This window comes from Panulirus ornatus, chromosome 19 (assembly GCF_036320965.1).
Source record: "Panulirus ornatus isolate Po-2019 chromosome 19, ASM3632096v1, whole genome shotgun sequence".
In the NCBI taxonomy this organism is placed as follows: domain Eukaryota; kingdom Metazoa; phylum Arthropoda; class Malacostraca; order Decapoda; family Palinuridae; genus Panulirus; species Panulirus ornatus.
The window spans coordinates 18,777,228-18,798,976 of NC_092242.1; the positions used below are offsets into that span (position 1 = coordinate 18,777,228).

The 21,749-nt window shown below is 44.1% G+C and overlaps 1 protein-coding gene across 1 annotated transcript in view; it reads left to right on the forward strand.

The window, feature by feature from the left end:
• The window catches only part of LOC139755672 (adipokinetic hormone/corazonin-related peptide receptor variant I-like), a 327,057-nt gene that overhangs the window by 296,672 nt on the left and 8,636 nt on the right, over nucleotides 1-21,749 (forward strand). Inside the window, exons 4-6 of the mRNA XM_071674321.1 lie at nucleotides 1,044-1,192; nucleotides 13,824-13,929; nucleotides 21,747-21,749. The exon at nucleotides 21,747-21,749 is cut by the window's right edge and continues 205 nt beyond it. Of these exons, the coding sequence (XP_071530422.1) occupies nucleotides 1,044-1,192; nucleotides 13,824-13,929; nucleotides 21,747-21,749 (258 nt within the window). The remainder of the gene's footprint in view (nucleotides 1-1,043; nucleotides 1,193-13,823; nucleotides 13,930-21,746) is intronic.

Sequence of the window (21,749 nt, forward strand, 5' to 3'; positions counted from 1 at the left end):
TATATATAATACTTTTCATATGAAGGAAAGAGCGAGCGAGAGGCAGAGAAACTTTACGAATTAATAAAAGTTATATATGAGAGGAACTCAGTGGTGGTAATAATAGTGTGTGCTCTGGTCGCTCATGTGTTGGGCATCCGGGGCCCAGGAAGTTGTTTATCATGATGCCTCGAAGGATGAGAGGCATGTATACACCACAACTCAGTGTTTCTCGCCTTGTGTTACCCCGCTCTCAGACGAACTGTGGCCTCCCTGAGGTCTTACTGGTGGAGATGGTGGTGGTTGTGTTAGTGGTGTTGGTGGGGATAGTTGGTGGTAGTTGAGTTAGTGGTGATGGTGGAGATGGTGGTGGTTGTGTTGGTGATGATGATGGTGATGGTAGGGATGATGGGGATGGTGGTGGTTGTGTTGGTGATGATGATGGTGATGGTAGGGATGATGGGGATGGTCGTGGTTGTGTTGGTGATGATGATGGTGATGATGGTGATGGTGGGGATGGTGGTGGTTGTGTTGGTGATGATGGTGGTGATGGTGGTGATGGTGGTGGTTGTGTTGGTGATGATGGTGGTGATGATGGTGATGGTGGGGATGGTGGTGGTTGTGTTGGTGATGATGGTGATGATGGTCTTTGCGGTGGAGACCATTGTAGTGCTGTGGATGATGATGATGATGATGATACTGTCTGTAGCGTTAATGATTATAAGATTAAAAAGAATTAATATCATCATTACTATTGTTATCATTATCATTATCATTATCATTATTATCATCATTATCATTATTATTATAATCATTATAACAAGGGAGGGAGCGGGGGGGCTGGAAACCCTCCCTTTCGTTTTTAATTTTCCAAAGGAAGGAACAGAGAAGGGGGCCAAGTGAGGATATTTCCCTCTAAGGCTCAGTCCTCTGTTCTTAACGCTACCTCGCTATCGCGGGAAATGGCGAATGTAATTGAAAAAAAATTATCATCATTATTATTATTATTATTATTATCATCGACTCCCACTGAACTAATGAACTGCCGCTTTTCTCTGCCTCAGGTGACCACTGTGATGATCCCGGTGGAGGTTGGGTGGGCGGCCACCGTGCAGTGGATGGCCGGCGACGCCTCCTGCAGGGTCTTTGCCTTCTTCAGGATATTCGGCCACTACCTCTCCTCCTTCATCCTCGTCTGTATATCCATCGACAGGTAAGTCTCGGTGTTGTCACGTCTCTGTAATTACCTTACCTGCGTCGTACGTGGAGGGAGTTTGAACAATTGTAGCGCCAAGTCTTTTTGGACTTTCCCAACTATCGTATAAGGGCTTAAACTATCGTGCGCTGTCCACACACACTTACTGTCTTATCTCTCGGTTAATTTCATTCATTTATGGCACGTATACCGTGGAAGTATCTCATTTGGATCTTTTCTAACAAGTTTCTTGGTTAATTTCATGTTATTGTTCTCTAGCTGTTCTATAGTTGCATCTTTTGAGAGAAATGTTTATTGTTTAGATCACGAAGCTGGTTTAAAAACTTGAAGGTTGTGATCAGGTCATTTCTCATTCTTCTCTCTTCCATAGTGGGGAAAAAACAAAGACCTTTGACCTCTCACTGCAACTCAGTGGTCTTAACTCTCATACCATTTTGCTTGCCTTTCTCTACACTTACCTATTGGTCTTGGTGCTTTTATAAGTCTGGAGACCAAACTTAAAAAGCATATTCGAGTTTTATCCGAAAATACTCTGTAAACACTTTAATGAATACATCCTTATCCATATACTTGATCGATGAGTATATCTTTACCCATTTGCTTGATCGATGGGTATATCCTCATCCACATATTTCACTGATGAGTATATCCTTATCCAGATACTTGAACGCAGCCTTAATGTTTGCCAGCAGATAATTTCGCCTCTCTGCTGTTCTCCTAAATTCAAGCTCTGACGACAGGTTGGGTAACATTGTCAGTCGCCAGCTCCCTTTCCCACACTGATCCCTGGAGCTTCGTTCCTTCAAGATGATGATACACTGAGGCCTTGTGTCTGTCCCATAACCTCGTGACCGGATTCGGGTTGAATCACGTCAACCCTGTATCAGAACACTTTTGGAGACAGTCTGGGACTCTTTAAGTTGAGGTGTGATCCTCCTCTCTTTCCACTTCTCTTTAGACCTTAGCGTCATCTGCAGACACGTTCAGGCAGGAGGCTGGCTATACCTTTCGACGAATCATTTTACACAGATCAAGAAGAATAGATGGTCTCAGAACAGGACGTTGTGGCACTCCACTGGTGGTGGCTTCAAACTCATTGCGAGAGAGATCGTTTGCCATGTGTCCTGGTGTTGCCTTTCCTCCAAGATGATCTTCTCGAGGACGTCTCCTCCTTCTTCCTGCCAGGTGTTCTTCATCATCAGCCTGTCATACGGTTCAGTGTGAAATGCTTTCTGGCCTCCCAGATATAAAGAATCCATCCAGCTTTTCCTTCGTCTTAGACAGAGTCCCTTCCATAGTAGAACTCTAAGGAAGCTCTCTATAACACGACCTCGTTCCCCTAAGACCATGTTTTATATCAGGTAATTTCGTCTCTGCAGGAGAGTCACTTACGCTTGCGTTCTGATCTACATCTTCAAGTACCATACAGACCACACGCATCAGGGAGACAGGTCTGTAGTTCAGCTCCTCTTCGAAGTCTCCTTTCTTATAAATAGGTACGACGTTTGCCTCACATACACATGATGCTGCGATCTCTCTCTCTCTCTCTCTCTCTCTCTCTCTCTCTCTCTCTCTCTCTCTCTCTCTCTCTCTCTCTCTCTCTCTCTCTCTCTCTCTCTCTCTCTCTCTCTCTCTCTCTCTCTCTCTCTCTCTCCACCTCGATACGTAACATTGGACAACATGTGGCAAATCAAATGACTTCATTCCTAACTCTAAATTTCCAACGTAGAGAGCATCGCGCGCTGGCACTTCTTAATGATAAGATTTTTATCATAGATAGAGTTGAGGATTTACGATCGTAAAACTCTCCCTCTCATACTCTTAACACAAAACCATCCTTGACTGACAGAAAACTGGTATTTTATGTTTTTTTTTTTATTTTGTAGTTTAAGATGCCTCGAACGCGATGTTTTAGGAACAAAATATCTCACAAGGAAATATATTAGGGAAGACATTAAGCAGACACCATAAATTTCTGGTAATGTTTGCGATTTTTCATGAGTGAGCTGCCTGTGAATATATATATATATATATATATATATATATATATATATATATATATATATATATATATATATATATATATACAAAGAGAGAGAGAGAGAGAGAGAGAGAGAGAGAGAGAGAGAGAGAGAGAGAGAGAGAGAGAGAGAGAGAGAGAGAGAGAGAGAGAGAGAGAGAGAGAATATGAATACCGAATGCAACATTTTCAACATATATGAAACATAACCCGAAAATATTACTCGTCTGTCTGTTTTTGGTTGTGACACAACACAAAATCCCCACAACAGAGAGCCATGCTCCTCCCTGCCGACCCTCTCTATATGCAGATATAGAGGCGCTCCGTTACCACAACCAGTTACACACAAAGTGTAGGGCAGGTGTGAGGAACGAGTTATAATCTGGGTGATGCTGGAGGCTGGGGCTGGAGCTGGGGCTCGGGGCCGGGGTTGGGGCTCGGGGCCGGGGTTGGGGGCTAGGGTTTGAAATGAAACATTCGCTATATTTCAGTTTTTCCCGGGTGGGGAGGAGGGATGAGGGAGGGAAGGAGGAGTAAGATGTGGAACATGGCCGGGTTGGGCCGTAGACTTGACGTATTAAGAGAGAGACCTGCGCAGGAACCCCGCCAGGCAACGTATATCCTCTCTCTCTCTCTCTCTCTCTCTCTCTCTCTCTCTCTCTCTCTCTCTCTCTCTCTCTCTCTCTCTCTCTCTCTCTCTCTCTCTCATCTTCAACCAAATTTGCTACTCAAGACTTACCAGAGAGATAGATAGGTAGATAGATAGATAGATAGAGATAGATAGATAGATAGATAGATAGATAGAGAGAGAGAGAGAGAGAGAGAGAGAGAGAGAGAGAGAGAGAGAGAGAGAGAGAGAGAGAGAGAGAGAGAGAATGAACGTTGCGACAACTGACCCCGTCCCCAATACCCCTCCTTCCGTTACCCTTCGCCCAGCGGGGTTCCTGCATCTACTGTCTTTGAAAACGTCATATCTTCGGACCTGCCCCAAGAGAGTACTTACTTAACGGTACTTTTATCGAGATTTTGCCACCCAAAAAGTTGGTCTAACACGTAGTGCTCGACGAAGTGAAAATTAGGTATCATGCGAAACACGTCGTGTGAGTTATGTGTTATCAAAGTATTGTGTGTGTGTGAGAGGGAGAGGTTGTATGCTTGTGGTAAGGAGAGAGTCATGGAAACCCCAGCCCAGGACTCAAGGCACTCGTGAGGCTAAGAATATCTTCAGGCGATAGAGCCAGTCCAGGAAGGCCATTAGTCAGTACCTCACCAGGAGAATAAAACAGGTGGCTGGCGTGGCTGGTGATGCCATCTAAGAAAGAGGACTACATCATTAAGAAAACTCCCATCTGTACAAGATGATAATCGGATATTAAGGTTACGTTCCTGAAGAGGAGGGACTGCATCATTCTACAGGGATAAGAGCAAGGGGGTCGTCACTCAGGCTTGTGTGAAAGTGCAGCGTTTGGTCACCCTAACTCAACTTACTGATGTCGACCTTCTCTTGGAAGCATCCAAAGGCCACGTACATGGATCGCTCGTCCTTCCAGAATGTGGCCGTCTGGTCACGTCTTGTATATGATCAATGTTGACCTTCCAGTATATACGGTCTGTGGTACTGGGCGAAGCGGCACAAACCGTAGATGCCATTAGAGAGAAAAACAACATCATTGTGTTGACATCTACGTGCCAGTTAGGGAGGAGGAAGAGTACAAGGCCATCAGTATTCCGGGGCAAAAGAGAGAGATGTCCAGATGGCCTAAAGAGAGGCATTACGATCATTAAACGCAGAACTAATCGTCCCTCCAGCACGTACGGCAGCTTCTAGAGGGACTCCTCCGAGCCTGATGGGAGGAGAACGGCCGGGAGGCTGATGTCTAAGGCCGAGTCTGATGACCCCGCGGTCGGGGAAGGCCTGGAGGTGAGCCTCCCCCGGATGCCTACTACGGCCGGGGGACCGTGAGTCTCTGACGGCTGCCGTGTCCCAGAGTCTCCGGCGGTCGTAAATTCTGAGGTTGCGTCTCCTCCCTTTGGCACCACCACCTGAGCAACGATTATTCTTCAATTTCTTTCTTTTTTATCCACATTATATAAGGCTTGATTATGAATGACTTTGCCAATATGTCATTCACCCACGTCCAATGCTTGCCAGGTTTCAGTCTTTGATTTATGATAATCACGTCTACTTACTTCTCATTCTAAAGGAATCCATCATCCTCCTGCTCTAGACCAGATTATAACTCTTTTTCTCTCTGTAGAAACGCTTTAGATTATTATTTTTTTCTCTCTGTAGAAACGCTTTCAATTATTATTTTTTCTCCCTGTAGAAACGCCTTCAATTACTCCCACTTTCAAAAAGGAGCTGAGTGAATCTTCTGCCAGATATTCGTTCCTCTTAAGTTCTCTGTCGTAGTTTATTGAGCTTTTCTTTTATGTTTCTGTTTCTCAAAAATGTTTCACGAAATACTGAAAGAACACCGAAGATAGATTTGAGAGTGTTTGCTTTTACATTACGTATATCATTTGGCAAAGGCCCGTTTCCTGTAACAAAAGCCCAACTGAATGTTAAATAAGGTTCTGAGTCCTGCACAGTGAGGACCAAACTCTTTTCAGTTCAGTTCTCGACGTCTTGTCTGGTGTATATGACCAGCTGCCGGAAATGGCTGAGCCAGCGGTGCATCATAACCCTGGACAGCATAAAGCCGAGAGTTGACACCAGTGGCTTTCATAACCAGGAAAGTTTGTGGTAGAGGAGAGAAGACGTGGCGCCACCACACCAGCGCCCTCACCCACGGCACTCTGTGGACACCATTGTCTCCGCTATGAAAAACATGGAACATCACCAGATGGATTCATATAGTCTTAACAAACTTAATCTGGAAAAGTTCCAGGTTGAATTAAGCGTCGGTCATAAGAGGAGACGGGGGAGAGAAGCTGGGTGAAAATGAAGTATGGAAGCCCAGAGAGAGAGAGAGAGAGAGAGAGAGAGAGAGAGAGAGAGAGAGAGAGAGAGAGAGAGAGAGAGAGAGATTCTGTTGGTATATGTAATGGAAAAACGGTCGTGCAAAACAGGAACTGACGGAGTACCACGGTTTGTTGGCGGAGGTGGGAGGAACTGGGATGAAGGAAGGACGAGGGAGAGATGGCAAGGGAAGGGCCAAGAAGGTAGAGAAGAAAGGGAGAAGAGGGGGAAGGTATGAAGGAGAGATAGAAGAAGAGAAACAAGGATAAGGAGTGACCACAGGAGGAACAGTACGAGCTTGTTTGGGGGTGAGGAAGGAGACCTTCGTCATCCCCCAACAGATAACAGAGAGGAGTCATCGTGGCTTGGTCATTTAGGATGGGGGGGAAGGGTTCAACATGGATTTGTATTTGAGAGAGAGAGAGAGAGAGAGAGAGAGAGAGAGAGAGAGAGAGAGAGAGAGAGAGAGAGAGAGAGAGAGAGAGAGAGAGAGAGAGAGAGAGAGAGAGAGAGAGAGAGAGAGGTGAGCTACCACCAGCTCTCGCTAGACAATGGTCGGACCTTTCGCCACTGCCCTCCTCCTACTTCCCCCCCACTCCTCAAACCCGACCCCTCCTCCTCCTCCTCTCTTGCCACCGCCCACTCGAAGCACTTCACCAAATAGACCCGTCAAAGGTGATGGCTTCATCAATAAGCTCACACCTCAATACTTCAGTCAGCAAATATGATAACGCCCTCCCAGCAAGTGATCGTTGAGGACATTAGAAAAAGAAAAAAGGTCTTGTGTTACGAGAATAACGGTTACTCCCGTTTAATGTGTTCTGTTCCATTGTGTATGTAATTGTTTCCTTTTTTATATCCATCCCTTTATACCCTAACTTGAACCTCATTTTGCACCTATTATGTATCCCGTCATGTTCTATATTGTACCCATAATGTGACCTATTGTGTGGTCTATTATGTACCCCATTATGACGTATTATGTGTTCTATTATGTATCCCAATTTTGCCCTATTATACATTCCCATTATGTTCTATCATGTATCTCATTATGCTCTATAATGTACCCTATCATGCCCTATTATATACCCCATTATGTCCTATTAATGTATACCCATTTATCTTCCCAGTTTTCCTCATAAAGTCCTATTATGCACCCCATTACGTTCTATTCTGCAACTCATGAAGACTGAGAGAGTGAGAGACTCATGCTTTTATCCTCATTGTCTGACGATAATGTTGCCTCACTGTTCCTTTGGTGTTGGAGCTACACACACACACACACACACACACACACACACACACACACACACACACACACACACACACACACACACACACACACACACACACACACACACACACACACACACTGACGTAGGCAGGAAGGCAAGGCAACTTCAAGTATGTTAAGACTCTGTCTCTCTCTCTCTCTCTCTCTCTCTCTCTCTCTCTCTCTCTCTCTCTCTCTCTCTCTCTCTCTCTCTCTCTCTCTCTCTCTCTCTCTCTCTCTCTCTCTCTCTCTCTCTCTCTCTCTGTCTGTCTGTCTGTCTCTCTCTCTCTCTCTCTCTCTCTCTCTCTCTCTCTCTCTCTCTCTCTCTCTCTCTCTCTCTCTCTCTCTCTCTCTCTCTCTCTCTCTCTCTCTCTCTCTCTCTCTCTCTCTCAGCATTTCTAGCTGTACTCAGTCCTTCAAACTCGTCCTCCTCCCAGTACAATTCGTCTTATCCTGTCCTCCTAAAAGACGATCAACCGTATTGTTTCTCCTCCAAATGCTTCCACCGAATGCAATCAGCTGTGCTGTGGCAACGCGCATCAGTAATGTGCACACCAGTTACGACTGGTCGTAAACACTCCTGACCCTAAGACTTGAGAGCGAATACGACAGCAAAATGCAATGATTTACGAATAGTAGAATTTACAATTTAAAACTCACATTCTAAGATTTACAGGAGAAAGTCAATATTTATGTTGTAAAAGTTTTATTTTCTTTTTTTTCTTTAATTGCTTAATATAGTCAGAACGTTATTAGAAATACCTCGAGCCACCATTCAAGGAGAGGATATTTACTTTGTCGTAAACGAAGCTAAATTGTCTTGTCAATGTTTGTACTGTACATACATGATGAATGTTTACAGTAAAAGGACGTTGAAAAGTCTGGCAGGAAAAAGGAAGGAAAAAAGGCCATGCCAGCGATAAACGGAAATCCTTGTAAACAAACCGAGAAAAAAGAAAATGGTGAGATACGTTAAACACACACACACACACACACACACACACACACACACACAAGCTACCTACGGCCTCTTTCCCAACGCGTTCAGGAAATACGTTTAATCATCCATCATAATCTTAACCTTTTTTTGTTTTTCTAAAGGCGTCGCTCCGAGGTGGCATGAAGTCGTTACTTCAGACGTAATTACATCAAATTACGCACAGACGTAATATAACGCACAGGCGTAATATAACGCACAGACGTAATATAACGCACAGACGTAATATAACGCACAAACGTAATATAACGCACAGACGTAATATAACGCACAGACGTAATATAACGCACAGACGTAATATAACGCACAGACGTAATATAACGCACAGACGTAATATAACGCACAGACGTAATATAACGCACAGACGTAATATAACGCACAGACGTAATATAACGCACAGACGTAATATAACGCACAGACGTGATATAACCCGTGCCTGATAAATCACGGCAGCAAGGGTAGACCGTGCTAAGACCTCGCTGTGTGTGTGTGTGTGTGTGTGTGTGTGTGTGTGTGTCTGTGTGTGTGTCTGTGTGTCTAAATACCTCTCAGTGACTATTACGTCACTTGCTGGTAGATGTAACCCCCCCTCCCCCCTCCTCCGTTAGCGCTGGCATCCGTCTTCATCCCATTACGTGAGGGACGACAGATTTAGATCTCTCTCATTAGAAGATTGTGTGGGACGGTGTCACTCCCGGGTCACAGGACTCGTGAGGAGAGGAGGGAGCAGGTCGGCTTAGGTCACCGCTAATTACCCCTCAGGTGGGAGCGTCAGCCGCAGGAGAGGAGGTCAATGGAGTAGCGGAGGGTGGTTCTGTCACAGGCGTCGAGGATCTTGTATTCAGACGGAGGAGATTGCTGAGGAAGAGGTGGCTGGCGAGCGGTGAAGGGTCCTTGCTGTGACTGGCTGGCTAGAGGGCTGGATAGATGGGTGGCTGGGCGGATGTGTGTGTGTGTGTGTGTGTGTGGACGTTTGGTGGGTTGGCTGGTTGTGTGGATGGTTAGTTGGCTGTGTGGATGGTTAGTTACTTCGGTGTGTAAATGGTTAATTGGTTGGCTGTGTGGATGGTTAGTTGAGTGTGTGAATGTTTAGTTGGTTGGCTGTGTAGATGGTTAGTTAGTTGGCTGTGTGGATGGTTAGTTACTTGGGTGTGTGGATGATTAGTTAGTTGTCTGTGTGGATGGTTAGTTACTTGGGTGTGTGGATGATTAGTTAGTTGGCTGTGTGGATGGTTAGTTAGTTGTCTGTGTGGCTGGCTCAATCGATATATTGTTGGCTGTGTAGATGTAGATGTATGAACGGCTGTGTGGGTATTTTTGCCAATGTATAAATGGCTGTGTGGATGGCTCGGTGGACGTGTGGACGGGTTGGTGTGGTGGGGAGAGTGGTTTAGTGACTGGTTGAGTGAACTCTGACAGAGAAGCACGCACACTGACTGGACGTCCTGTTTAAGTTCCACGTACAGCATTTTCATGCTGGTGTAAACACATCTGCACGTTTACATATTACACACATAAAAATATTCATAGACGTGGGCTATGGATAGAGTTGTGCGCAGGAGGATGGATGTGCTGGAAATGAGATGTTTGAGGACAATATGTGGTGTGAGGTGGTTTGATCGAGTAAGTAACGTAGGGGTAAGAGAGATGTGTGGAAATAAAAAGAGCGTGGTTGAGAGAGCAGAAGAGGGTGTTTTGAAATGGCTCGGGCACATGGAGAGAATGAGTGAGGAAAGATTGACCAAGAGAATATATGTGTCGGAGGTGGAGGGAACGAGGAGAAGAGGGAGACCAAATTGGAGGTGGAAAGATGGAGTGAAAAAGATTTTGTGTGATCGGGGCCTGAACATGCAGGAGGGTGAAAGGAGGGCAAGGAATAGAGTGAATTGGAGTCATGTGGTATACCGGGGTTGACGTGCTGTCGGTGGATTGAATCAGGGCATGTGAAGCGTCTGGGGTAAACCATGGAAAGCTGTGTAGGTATGTATATTTGCGTGTGTGGACGTATGTATATACATGTGTATGGGGGTGGGTTGGGCCATTTCTTTCGTCTGTTTCCTTGCGCTACCTCGCAAACGCGGGAGACAGCGACAAAGCAAAAAAAAAAAAAAAAATATATATATATATATATATATATATATATATATATATATATATATATATATATATATATATATATATATATATATATATATATATATATATATATGTTATCCCTGGGGATAGGGGAGAAAGAATACTTCCCACGTATTCCCTGCGTGTCGTAGAAGGCGACTAAAAGGGGAGGGAGCGGGGGCTGGAAATCCTCCCTTCTCATTATTTTTTTTTAATTTTCCAAAAGAAGGAACAGAGAAGGGGGCCAGGTGAGGATATTCCCTCAAAGGCCCAGTTCTCTGTTCTTAACGCTACCTTGCTAACGCGAGAAATAGCGAATAGTTTGAAAGAAAAGAAAAATATATATATATATATATATATATATATATATATATATATATATATATATATATATATATATGAGTATATATATATGAATATATATATATATATATATATATATATATATATATATATATATATATATATATATATATATATATATATATATATATATATATATATATATGTATATATATATATATATATATATATATATATATATATATATATATATATATATATATATATATATGTTATCCCTGGGGATAGGGGAGAAAGAATACTTCCCACGTATTCCCTGCGTGTCGTAGAAGGCGACTAAAAGGGAAGGGAGCGGGGGGCTGGAAATCCTCCCCTCTCGTTTTTTTTTTTTTTTTAATTTTCCAAAAGAAGGAACAGAGAAGAGGGCCAGGTGAGGATATTCCCTCAAAGGCCCAGTCCTCTGTTCTTAACGCTACCTCGCTATCGCGGGAAATGGCGAATAGTATGAAAAAAAAAAAAAATATGTATATATATATATATATATATATATATATATATATATATATATATATATATATATATATATATCAGTTGACATAGAAAAAATAAGCCCTTTTTCTGGCAGGAAAGTTCAGCCAAGTCGCTAAAAAGTAGCCAAAGTAGCCAATAAGCGGGAAGGGTCGCTACCAAGAGCGTGGCATTAAACTAAACGTGATGGTGTTGTGGGACGAGCACCAGTGAGCTGGTCACCAGCACAGCTGCTCTAAGTCCGGTAGCTGCTACACAGAGGGAAAGGGAGAGGGAAGGTTGCCCAAAGCGACTAAGGAGTAAGGATAATACCCTGGTGTATTCCCACTTGAATGTACACAACACGACGAGACAAACGTATCTCGTAAGCCATTATAATGTTCCGACTGCAGACCATTTCATCTCAGTACTTGTCTACCACCCTCCTCAGGACAGAACCTCTACACACTACATGATACAGTCACGGTTTCAACCCATCATTGCGACGAGAGTCACCTCATCACACCAAACCTCATCTCCTTCACTGCTGTAAGGTTTAGAGGCGAAGTCTCTTCCCTCTTGACGAACACCTCGGGCGAAGACGTCTGTGAGCGTACGATCTAGACAACGTGTCAACTCCCAAGCAATTTCTCCTTGACGACCGGCCCAGCCCAGCTGGCAAATTCTGTGGAAGCTGTCGCACACTTGTGACTGTGATGGGAAGGTGTCTCAGCTCTCGTAAGAGGATTATGTCCCATTGTGATCAATTACGCTGTGGCAACCGTAGTCTGTCGTTGGTAGTCGGCAGTTAATGATAGTTTATAGTATACTCGGGGTGGTGTTGGCATCGACAGACATAGTTATTAACGTGTTCAGTTAGTTATACACACCTACAGGTAGTTATAAACATCTTCAGGTAGTTATAAGCATCTTCAGGTAGTTATAAGCATCTTCAGGTAGTTATAAGCTTCTTCAGATAGTTATAAAAATCTTCAGGTAGTTATAAGCATCTTCAGGTAGTTATAAGCATCTTCAGGTAGTTATCAGCTTCTTCAGATAGTTATAAAAATCTTCAGGTAGTTATAAGCTTCTTCAGATAGTTATAAAAATCTTCAGGTAGTTATAAGCATCTTCAGGTAGTTATAAGCATCTCTAGGTAGTTATAAGCTTCTTCAGATAGTTATAAAAATCTTCAGGTAGTTATAAGCATCTTCAGGTAGTTATAAGCTTCTTCAGGTAGTTATAAGCATCTTCAGGTAGTTATAAGCGCCTTCAGATAATTATAAACATCTTCAGGTAGTTGTAAACACCTTCAGGTAGTTATAAACATCTTCAGGTAGTTATAAGCATCTGTAGGTAGTTATAAACATCTTCAGGTAGTTATAAACATCTTCAGATAGTTATAAACATCTTCAGATAGTTAAAAACATCTTCAGATCGTTATAAACATCTTCAGGTAGTTAAAAACATCTTCAGATCGTTATAAACATCTTCAGGTAGTTATCAACATCTTCAGGAAGTTATTAGTACCTTAAGTGCCTCGTGCGAGTGATTAACATCTTCAATGCCTCTTAAAAGAGTATGTTCTCAGTGCTCTCCTGGCAGGATATGGCACCCTGGCCTACCGTCATTTCCAGTGCGTTGTCGTGTTTTGAAAACGACATTTGCCTTCTCAGTGCCACGGTGAATTCAGCGCTGCTCGCTTAGATCCAATAACCCTCGCTGGAAAGTTGATGATGTTCGTTTTGTCTTTTCGTTTTAAGTTCACAGACATGTGGTGTCTACGCTCTACGTCACTGAGACTTAATCTAACCCAGGCAGTACCTGTGGGTTAAGTATTATTTCTTTTCACTGCTGACGTAAAACTCTCCCTCAGTTAAGTTCTTCGGCGACGCAGTCTTGACCCAATCGCTCTACATTTTTTGGAAGGTTGTGTGTGAGTGTGTGGCTACGACACTTATAGGGTCAATACATTTCTTGAAGTTCTACTTAATGTCGGTCTTGGTCAAATTCGACTCAAGTCTGTGAATATATTCTTTTTTTATTCAAAGCTTCCCACTTCCTATGTTCTTTTCCATTCTTCGATCACACGTAGATTATCTTTTAACATTTTCTAAAAATTCTTCAAAACAGATTTATTCTCTGCTCTTTGGTTAGTCTGTGGTTGGCGCTGTAACGCAAAGTGTGAGGTAATTAGGTAACTAATATTGTAGACTTATATGCTTCTAAAAACCTTCTCAGTACGAACACTGAATCCAGTAGTTACATTTAGGTGAATTACGACTGGATAGAATCTCACTGACTGAACGGTGCCATGTGATTTCAACTTGTACGATGATTTTTGAGCCAATCTGCTCAAAATCCTCGACCTAACCAGCAGGGAAGCAGAGACAGTAGTAACAGTGACCTTGGCTGACCTGGTAGAACACTGACCTGCTTTTGACCCACCAGGTACTTTGCTGTGGTGCATCCGCTGAGCCTGAACGCGGCCGACCGGCGAGGGAAGCTGATGATCGTCTTCGCCTGGTTCCTGGCCTTCAGCTGCTCACTGCCGCAGGTGAGTCTCCTCATGCATGGGGGGTGTTTGCAAGTACCCAGTTTCTCAGGGGGGGAACAATCGGGGGCACCTAGCCTCTCAGGGGGAGAATGGGGCACCCAGTTTCTAAGGAAGGGCAGGAGGGAGCGGGTTCTTAGCCTCTCAGGGGGAGAATGGGGCACCCAACTTCTCAGGGAGGGCAGGAAGGGAGCGGGTTCTTAGCTTCTCAGGGGGAAAATGGGGCATCCATATTCTTATGGGAGACAGGGAGGGGTTCGTAGCCTCTCAGGGGTGGAGACAAGGAGGGAGGAGTGGGGACTGGAGACCTCAGGTGTTTCAGGGGGCAATAGTAGTGATCCATCCCCCTACAAGTGAAGTGACCATGTTGTCCTTTCATCATATGGTCTCTCAGCCATACATAGCGAAGGACGTATTAGAAATCTCCCCATGTCACCTCCCCGCCTTCCATTACTGCTACTGCCTCCCACTTCAACCCACTCCTTCCCTTTCCTAAACTACTTACCTACCCAGAGCCATTTCCTCCTCTCCCATGTCATCCCTGCTCAGTATATTGGCTCCTCCATCACAACCTTACGATAATACCTTCCTCTCCATTACACTCTCTCTCTCTCTCTCTCTCTCTCTCTCTCTCTCTCTCTCTCTCTCTCTCTCTCTCTCTCTCTCTCAGTTTAGATCTTTCTAAACTCCATCAACTCACTAAAGTTTTTCCTTTGTCTCCTTCAATTCCCCAGGAGTTCTGCCCGGCTCGGCGTGCGTGTATATATGTATGAAAACTTTCTCCCAACACTAATTCTTTCCTAAATCATTACACTTCCTCCTCACCATCTTCCCAACACACATTAGCATTAGGTTTGGCCCAGTCTTCTTCGTGTCGTATTTTTACCAGCGTATAACAGTCTGCTTCGTATTATACCAGTCATGTTTAACTCTCCTGACACAGTGGCTCGTTTCGTTCACCTCTCCGAATCTCTGAACACAGTGGTTCGTTCCATTTACTTTTCCGGACACAGTGGTTCGTTTCGTTCACCTCTCCGAACACAGTGGTTCGTTCCATTTACTTCTCCAGACACAGTGCTTCGTTCCGTTCATCTCTTCGGACAGTGGTTCGCTGCATTTACTTCTCCGAACACAGTGGTTCGTTCCGCTCACCTCTCCGAACACAGCGGTTCGTTCCGCTCTCCTCTCTGAACACAGTGGCTCGTTCCGTTCTCCTCTCTGAACACAGTGGTTCGTTCCGTTCACCACCCAGACACAGTGATTCGTCCCCTGCTCCTCTTTGAACACAGTGGTTCATTTCGTTCACCCCTTTCCCTTTACTAATCCTTCTCAACTATGTTATGAAATTCAGCATCGGAACATCTAAGTTCTTCTCGTTTAACATAATTCTTGTCTCTTCCTTCTCCTCACCCTGGTTACAACCACTCACATCTGCGTCCTCCACGCTGAACCTCCCAGGACAAATTTCCGCTTGGTTCTCTCTTGGTTCTCTCTGTTCCTGGTTCAGAAAGGAAAACTGCAGTAGGAGAGGGTTTCCAGCCCTCCCTCCCCGCTCACGCCCCAGGTGTTTGCCTCAACTCCTGTGGGTGGATGAACAGCTGGGTTTGACTGTGGACCGACTGCTGCAACCAGGATTCGAACCTATGCGCTTCACCCTGGAATGGTCGTGATTAGGGCTTACTTAAGTCCTTTCATATTAAGAAAAGAAGCATATATGACACTGCTGGATCCTCGCACTACACATGGCTGGTGAGGAGAGAGGAGAAAGCGGAGGTGAGAGAGAGGGGAAGGGAGAGTTTGAAATGGAAGAGATTTTTTTTTTTGCTCTTTCTGTAGCCGTCTCTCTCTCTCTCTCTCTCTCTCTCTCTCTCTCTCTCTCTCTCTCTCTCTCTCTCTCTCTCTCTGGGACGCATTCAGGTCCTGATCGCCCCCTCCAGTGCCTTGAATGTGACCCAGACAAAACTCAGGATGTCGCGTTTTTGTGCGGGTAATAGAAGCAGCGTCCTGGCCCCGTGCTGGGCTACCCGCGCCCCAAACATATCTTGCAACTCATTTCGTATCTGTAAATAGTGGTTTGTGTGTGTGTGTGTGTGTGTGTGTGTGTGTGTGTGTGTGTGTGTATAGTGTGTGTGTGTGTGTGTGTGTGTAAAACTTTTAAAGCTGGCCTGGAACTTTAGCTCAATAAGAATAACGGTATGTGAAGATGAGGGTGTAGTGATGATGATGTGAGAGTGTAGTGAGGAACACTATATTGAACCTCGCTTAGTAAAGATAATGCCATGGTGAAAGTAAGCGTTTAATGAAAAAGCGCAAAGCGAACCTAGTTTTGTGAAGTAATGGTATTACGAAGATATTATGAAGATAAGGGTATAGTGAAGATGAGGAAACATAGTGATTCAAGTTAGATTCAAAGCTGGCTACGGTGTGGCGTTAAACCATGCATAGTGAAGATAAGGATATAGTGATGACGGTATTTGCTGTGAAAAAGAGATTTAAGTTTTGGAGGTGTGGTGAAAATGATAGTCAGGTGTTAATAAGAGTGTAACAAAACGTTGTGGTGATGGTGATAACGGTGAGAGAAGATAAGGATGCAGTGAAAATAAGAAGTTAAGGGAACACGAGGGAATTATTGTATATAATCCTTCCACATCAGAAATGATATGATGATAAATCACAAGGCTGGAGGTCAATGTTTATAGAGAAGTGGAGGGACGCAAAAGTCTTTGGTGATGGAAAGCATAGCATATTCACTTTCATTCCGCTCTCTGACTTTTCTATAGAAATTTCCTACAGACATGTCTATCCTGCAAGGTATTTTTCTACTCTTTTTTCGTCCTGCGCGTTGCCGGAGGGGATGGAGAGTGTGGGAGAGAGCTTTTACTTTACTATCCTTTCCTTGTACTGAATCATAGGGGACTGCATCGTTTTCAGTACTATTGAGGCCAGACCACCTCGCCTGGGCCTTTGATCTGTGAGATCTGTGTATCTATACAACTCTACGTCACATTCTCTCTGATCTCTCGTTCCTCTAACCCTGAGTATTATAATCAGTGACTTACTCCTGTGTACCGGATGCTCACTAAGCACCACATTCGATATGATCTGTCTCATTTCATTGTCCAGACTCCGTTCACAATCTTCCGCAACCTGGCCCAGCTAGCAAACACTTCGCCTCACTCAGCCACCGTACCCAGCTGTTTACCATCATTGTAATCTACCTACCCTTCGTCCTCCCTCTATTCCCTGTGTTTTGATAGTCAGGTCCTCCCTAGCCCCTCTCATATTTGCAGTAACATTAATGTGTGAATTAATTTCCAATCTTTCCGTTTTAAGCAAACGATATTGCCCCGTCCCACTCTCTTTCTCAATTGCCTTTGCTCGATATGTTTCGTTAATTTTCTTCGTTAATAAATTACTGTACTTCCCTCCCTCGGTCTGAGACCATAACAGCTGCTGACCTTCTCATATATCATTTCCAGTTGACTTCGTTTTCTTAATTGCTCTTGATAATTACGGTGGGTCCCCTGCAGTTCATTATCCTCACTCAGTTCCCCATCGTTAGCCATGATTGTCTATATTCGTCAGGTACATACACGCCTCAGGGAACCCCACATGACCACACGGTACTCACATACAAGCCAAGATCACTGGACATCCATGTTACACTCTGTACCACATGAGACCTTCAGGCTTCAGCAAGTGTTGCCTGACGCCTTTCATAGATCACTACTGTGTGTGTGTGTGTGTGTGTGTGTGTGTGTGTGTATTCTCATATGACAGAATAATATCAGTTCTAACCATATCGTAAAACCTGTATAACACGCGCCTTTATACCATGACACATCATAGGCACCAAATGTAAAAGGACAACATATCATAGATAGGGTATCAAACAACCAACACAGCTCTTTCTCATCTATAAAAGAAATATTCCCTCTAACCACCAGCGGAAGACACGGCCCGCGAGTCAATAGCCCTGGCCAATTCCATCAGAAATTACTATTTCATCGCGCTTGTGTATCCCCCGCACACACGCTGGTGACCTTGCAAACCCCCTTACTCCCTGGTAAAGTTAGACTCGAAACTCTTGCAAGAAGCCCTTCAGATTAGTTAACAGGTGTATAGTCAGGCTTGAAACTCCCGCCATAAACCGGCCTGAATTAGTTCAACGCGGGCTTGTCCTGGCTGCGTGTGACACCTGGAGTCCTGACTTTTTCGTGCACGCTCATAGATGGCGTGGCTAAGGTGTCGCACTATTTGGGCCACACGTCACAGAATGTGATCAAAATGCCTTTAAGGAATGTATAGCAAGCGCAGTATACTCCTATATCTACCTCAAAATATACTATGCATTGATATACGTTCGCAATATATCTTTATATGTAACCTTACCATACATTGATCTACTTTCCCTTCGGCATTCCTTCATTTATTTATTGCCATGTTTATCAAAATCCGATTCCATAGTGTCAGAGGTGTCTTTTCTCCCAGCTAAGCTGTTTAGCGCGATGGAATTTATAGCCAACATAAATCCTGACGCCCGGGAAAACCAGGATCACGAAAAATATATATAACACAGTGTTACCAGTTCTCATGTAAAGAGGTGTATCATATAGTGCTTGTAGTTCTGGCTTATGTTTCAATCCTGTATCGATCCAAGACTGGTATCGAAGAGCTTGTGAGACGCGTTTGTATAAAGCCTTGATTATCATAAGCTTGTAGCATAGGACTCAGTATCTAATAAGCCTTGTTTCATAAGCCTGTGACATAAGCTTTGCGACGTGGATTAATATCTGAGGCTTATATGGTTCCCTTCTTCACACACACACACACACACACACACACACACACACAGTGCAGTCTATCAATGTTCGTGGGCGTGAGATGGGTGGGTAGGTGGGGGAGAGGAAAAGCAGGAGCATTTTCTAGCATCATGGAACAGCAACAGATCACAAAGACTAACGCGGTGGAAAACGTGCGAAGGAACATTAAACCGGAGGGCCACAGGGAAGGAAGCTGAAGCTGAAGAGAGACAGAACACTGTACACCGTCGGATGTACAGCTAATGGGATAACTATGGTACAGTAGATGGAAGAGATGGAAGAACCTACTGAGAGAGTATACAGGATCAGTGCTTGATGGCGTCAAAAGTAGTAGATATTTGGAGATAACCAGACACATGGAGGTGGGTGAATCAACACTGATGGATTTGGTAGACAAGTGGCTGTCGCCAGAACTAGGTAAACTAATGAGGGAGGAGAGATGAAGAGACGTAAATTACTGATGATTTTTTGGATTGGATGAAGACGGTATTCCAAATTAAGAGGAATGGGAGTGAGGAAGGCAGGGAATGACGTAAATTACTGATGATTTTTTGGATTGGAAGAAGACGGTATTCCAAATTAAGAGGAATGGGAGTGAGGAAGGCAGGGAATGGGGATCTGGAGACTCCCAGAGGCTATAGACAGGAATGAGGGACAGTTGGCGGATATAGTCGAGATGTAAAGGGAACGACTGGCAATGGACAAGTTCGAAGTAGAGTCGTGTAAACCAGGCGGTTACTTGAGGAGGGCATGAGACACAGAGACCAGGAAGAAGTCGGTAGAGAGAGAGAGAGAGAGAGAGAGAGAGAGAGAGAGAGAGAGAGAGAGAGAGAGAGAGAGAGAGAGAGAGAGAGAGAGAGAGAGAGACGTCATTACTATGGAGTAGGGAGCCGCTCGAAGGATATATATATATATATATATATATATATATATATATATATCACCACACTCATCATAATCTTCACCACAATTATCATCATCTGGCCAATAAATCATTCTCCCTTCCACTACAGCAATAGATGTGCTTTAGGTCAAAATTACCCCTAAAAGTTACGTGGGTTAGGGCTCTCAGTTGGCGGAGACCCCCCTCACACCCTACCCGACCCCTAAACCTCCACCTTTAAGCGAGGCTATGCATCTTCTGCAACTTAATCAAAATGTTTGCGTGAAGCTCTTAAGACTAGAGTGAGGGTTGCTGGCGGGGAGCAATTCATCGCCCGAGACTTGCTTAGGAGGTGCGGGGGTATGCATACCTTCCCTTGGTGGATGATATACCACAGCTCCAGCGTTGTGACTATGTTGGTGTGTAGCATTCGCTCCTCGGCCATTATGTAGGAAATTGAAGCTGTACATGAATGAGTAGAAAAAAAGACGATTCATGAAAGGTTTAGAAAGAGATAGGATATGATACGTACTGAGACATAAGGTTGATTCAAACTAGTGTTCTGGTAATCTTAGATTTCATCTATGTGTATCTAATCGTATTCCTCTGAAATGTATATTACTAATAGTAATGTATATTAACATTTCTATAAAGAATTAGATGCTGTATGCAATGGTCCTATTTCTTTTGAGATTCATTCACATGTTGTGACAAATATTTATGTAAGTACACATTAGAACTAACTCATTATCTTTATCTTCTGTTCGAATACATCTTCACTATCACTGTTTCACTATCTCCTGTACATGTACACCCTCATTATCACTATTTCACCATCTCATGTATATTTTCATCCCTGGGGATAGGAGAGAAAGAATACTTCCCACGTATTCCCTGCGTGTCGTAGAAGGCGACTAAAAGGGGAGGCAGCGGGTGGCTGGAAATCCCCCCCTCCCATTTTACTTTTCCCAAAAGAAGGAACAGAGAAGGGGGCCAAGTGAGGATGTTCCCTCTGAGGCTCAGTCCTCTGTTCTTAACGCTACCTCGCTAACGCGAGAAACGGCGAATATGTATAAAAAAAAAAAAAAATGTACATTTGATACACCTTTAACATCACTAATTCACTATCTTCTCCACAGGTGTACCTTATCATCACAATTTCACTATCTCTTGTACATTTACACCCTCAATATCACAATATCACTATCTCTTGTACATTTACATCCTCAATATCACAATATCACTATCTACTGTACAATATACACCCATAATATCACCACGTAACTCTGCCACTGTAAGGAGGACCTGGCACTATAACATTCCATATAGATAGTGATAATGATCAAGCTATAAATCTATATCAGTAAGGTTATTGAGTTCGTCCAGTGGGCATGTTGAGGTCGCCACTAGGGGCGCTTCCACACCTGGTCACTAGGTGGCTCTGAGGTCCGGAGGTGACAGTGACCAATCTAGCCAAAGCCACGTCTTAATGACCCCTGAAACTCGCTTGCGTAAAGCAGCCTGGCTGGCTCTGTCTCTCCCTCTCTCTGAATGACATCACCTCGTTAACGATCACTGTGTCAGACCCGACGACCGAGGGACCCTGCAAGTAGGCATGGCTCTCTCTCTCTCTCTCTCTCTCTCTCTCTCTCTCTCTCTCTCTCTCTCTCTCTCTCTCTCTCTCTCTCTCTCTCTCTCTCTCTCTCTCTCTCTCTCTCTCTCTCTCTCTCTCTCTCTCTCTCTCTCAACAAAGACACATTCTGTATGCATAAGGTTATTAATATGTAAAATCAGATGGCGGTGATGCGCAGTGTGTGGGGGTGGTTGATATGCCCATGTGTGTGTGTGTGTGTGTGTGTGTGGGAGGGTAATGGGGGGAGGCAATCCCTCCTCCTCCTCCTCCATCCATATCCCATAGCGACAGCTGGCCAAGCTGATGTTGGTGGTCAGGTAAGGAGGGTAAGGTGGGTCGCGTGGTATAAGAAGATGAAGAAGGGCGACCCATTCTCGTAGATGCTCGTCCTCACTTTCACGTTGCACGTGTTATGACAGGTCATCATATTCCTCATTAGAAACGCGTCCTCACTTTCACGTTGTACGTGTTGTTGTTTCAGGTC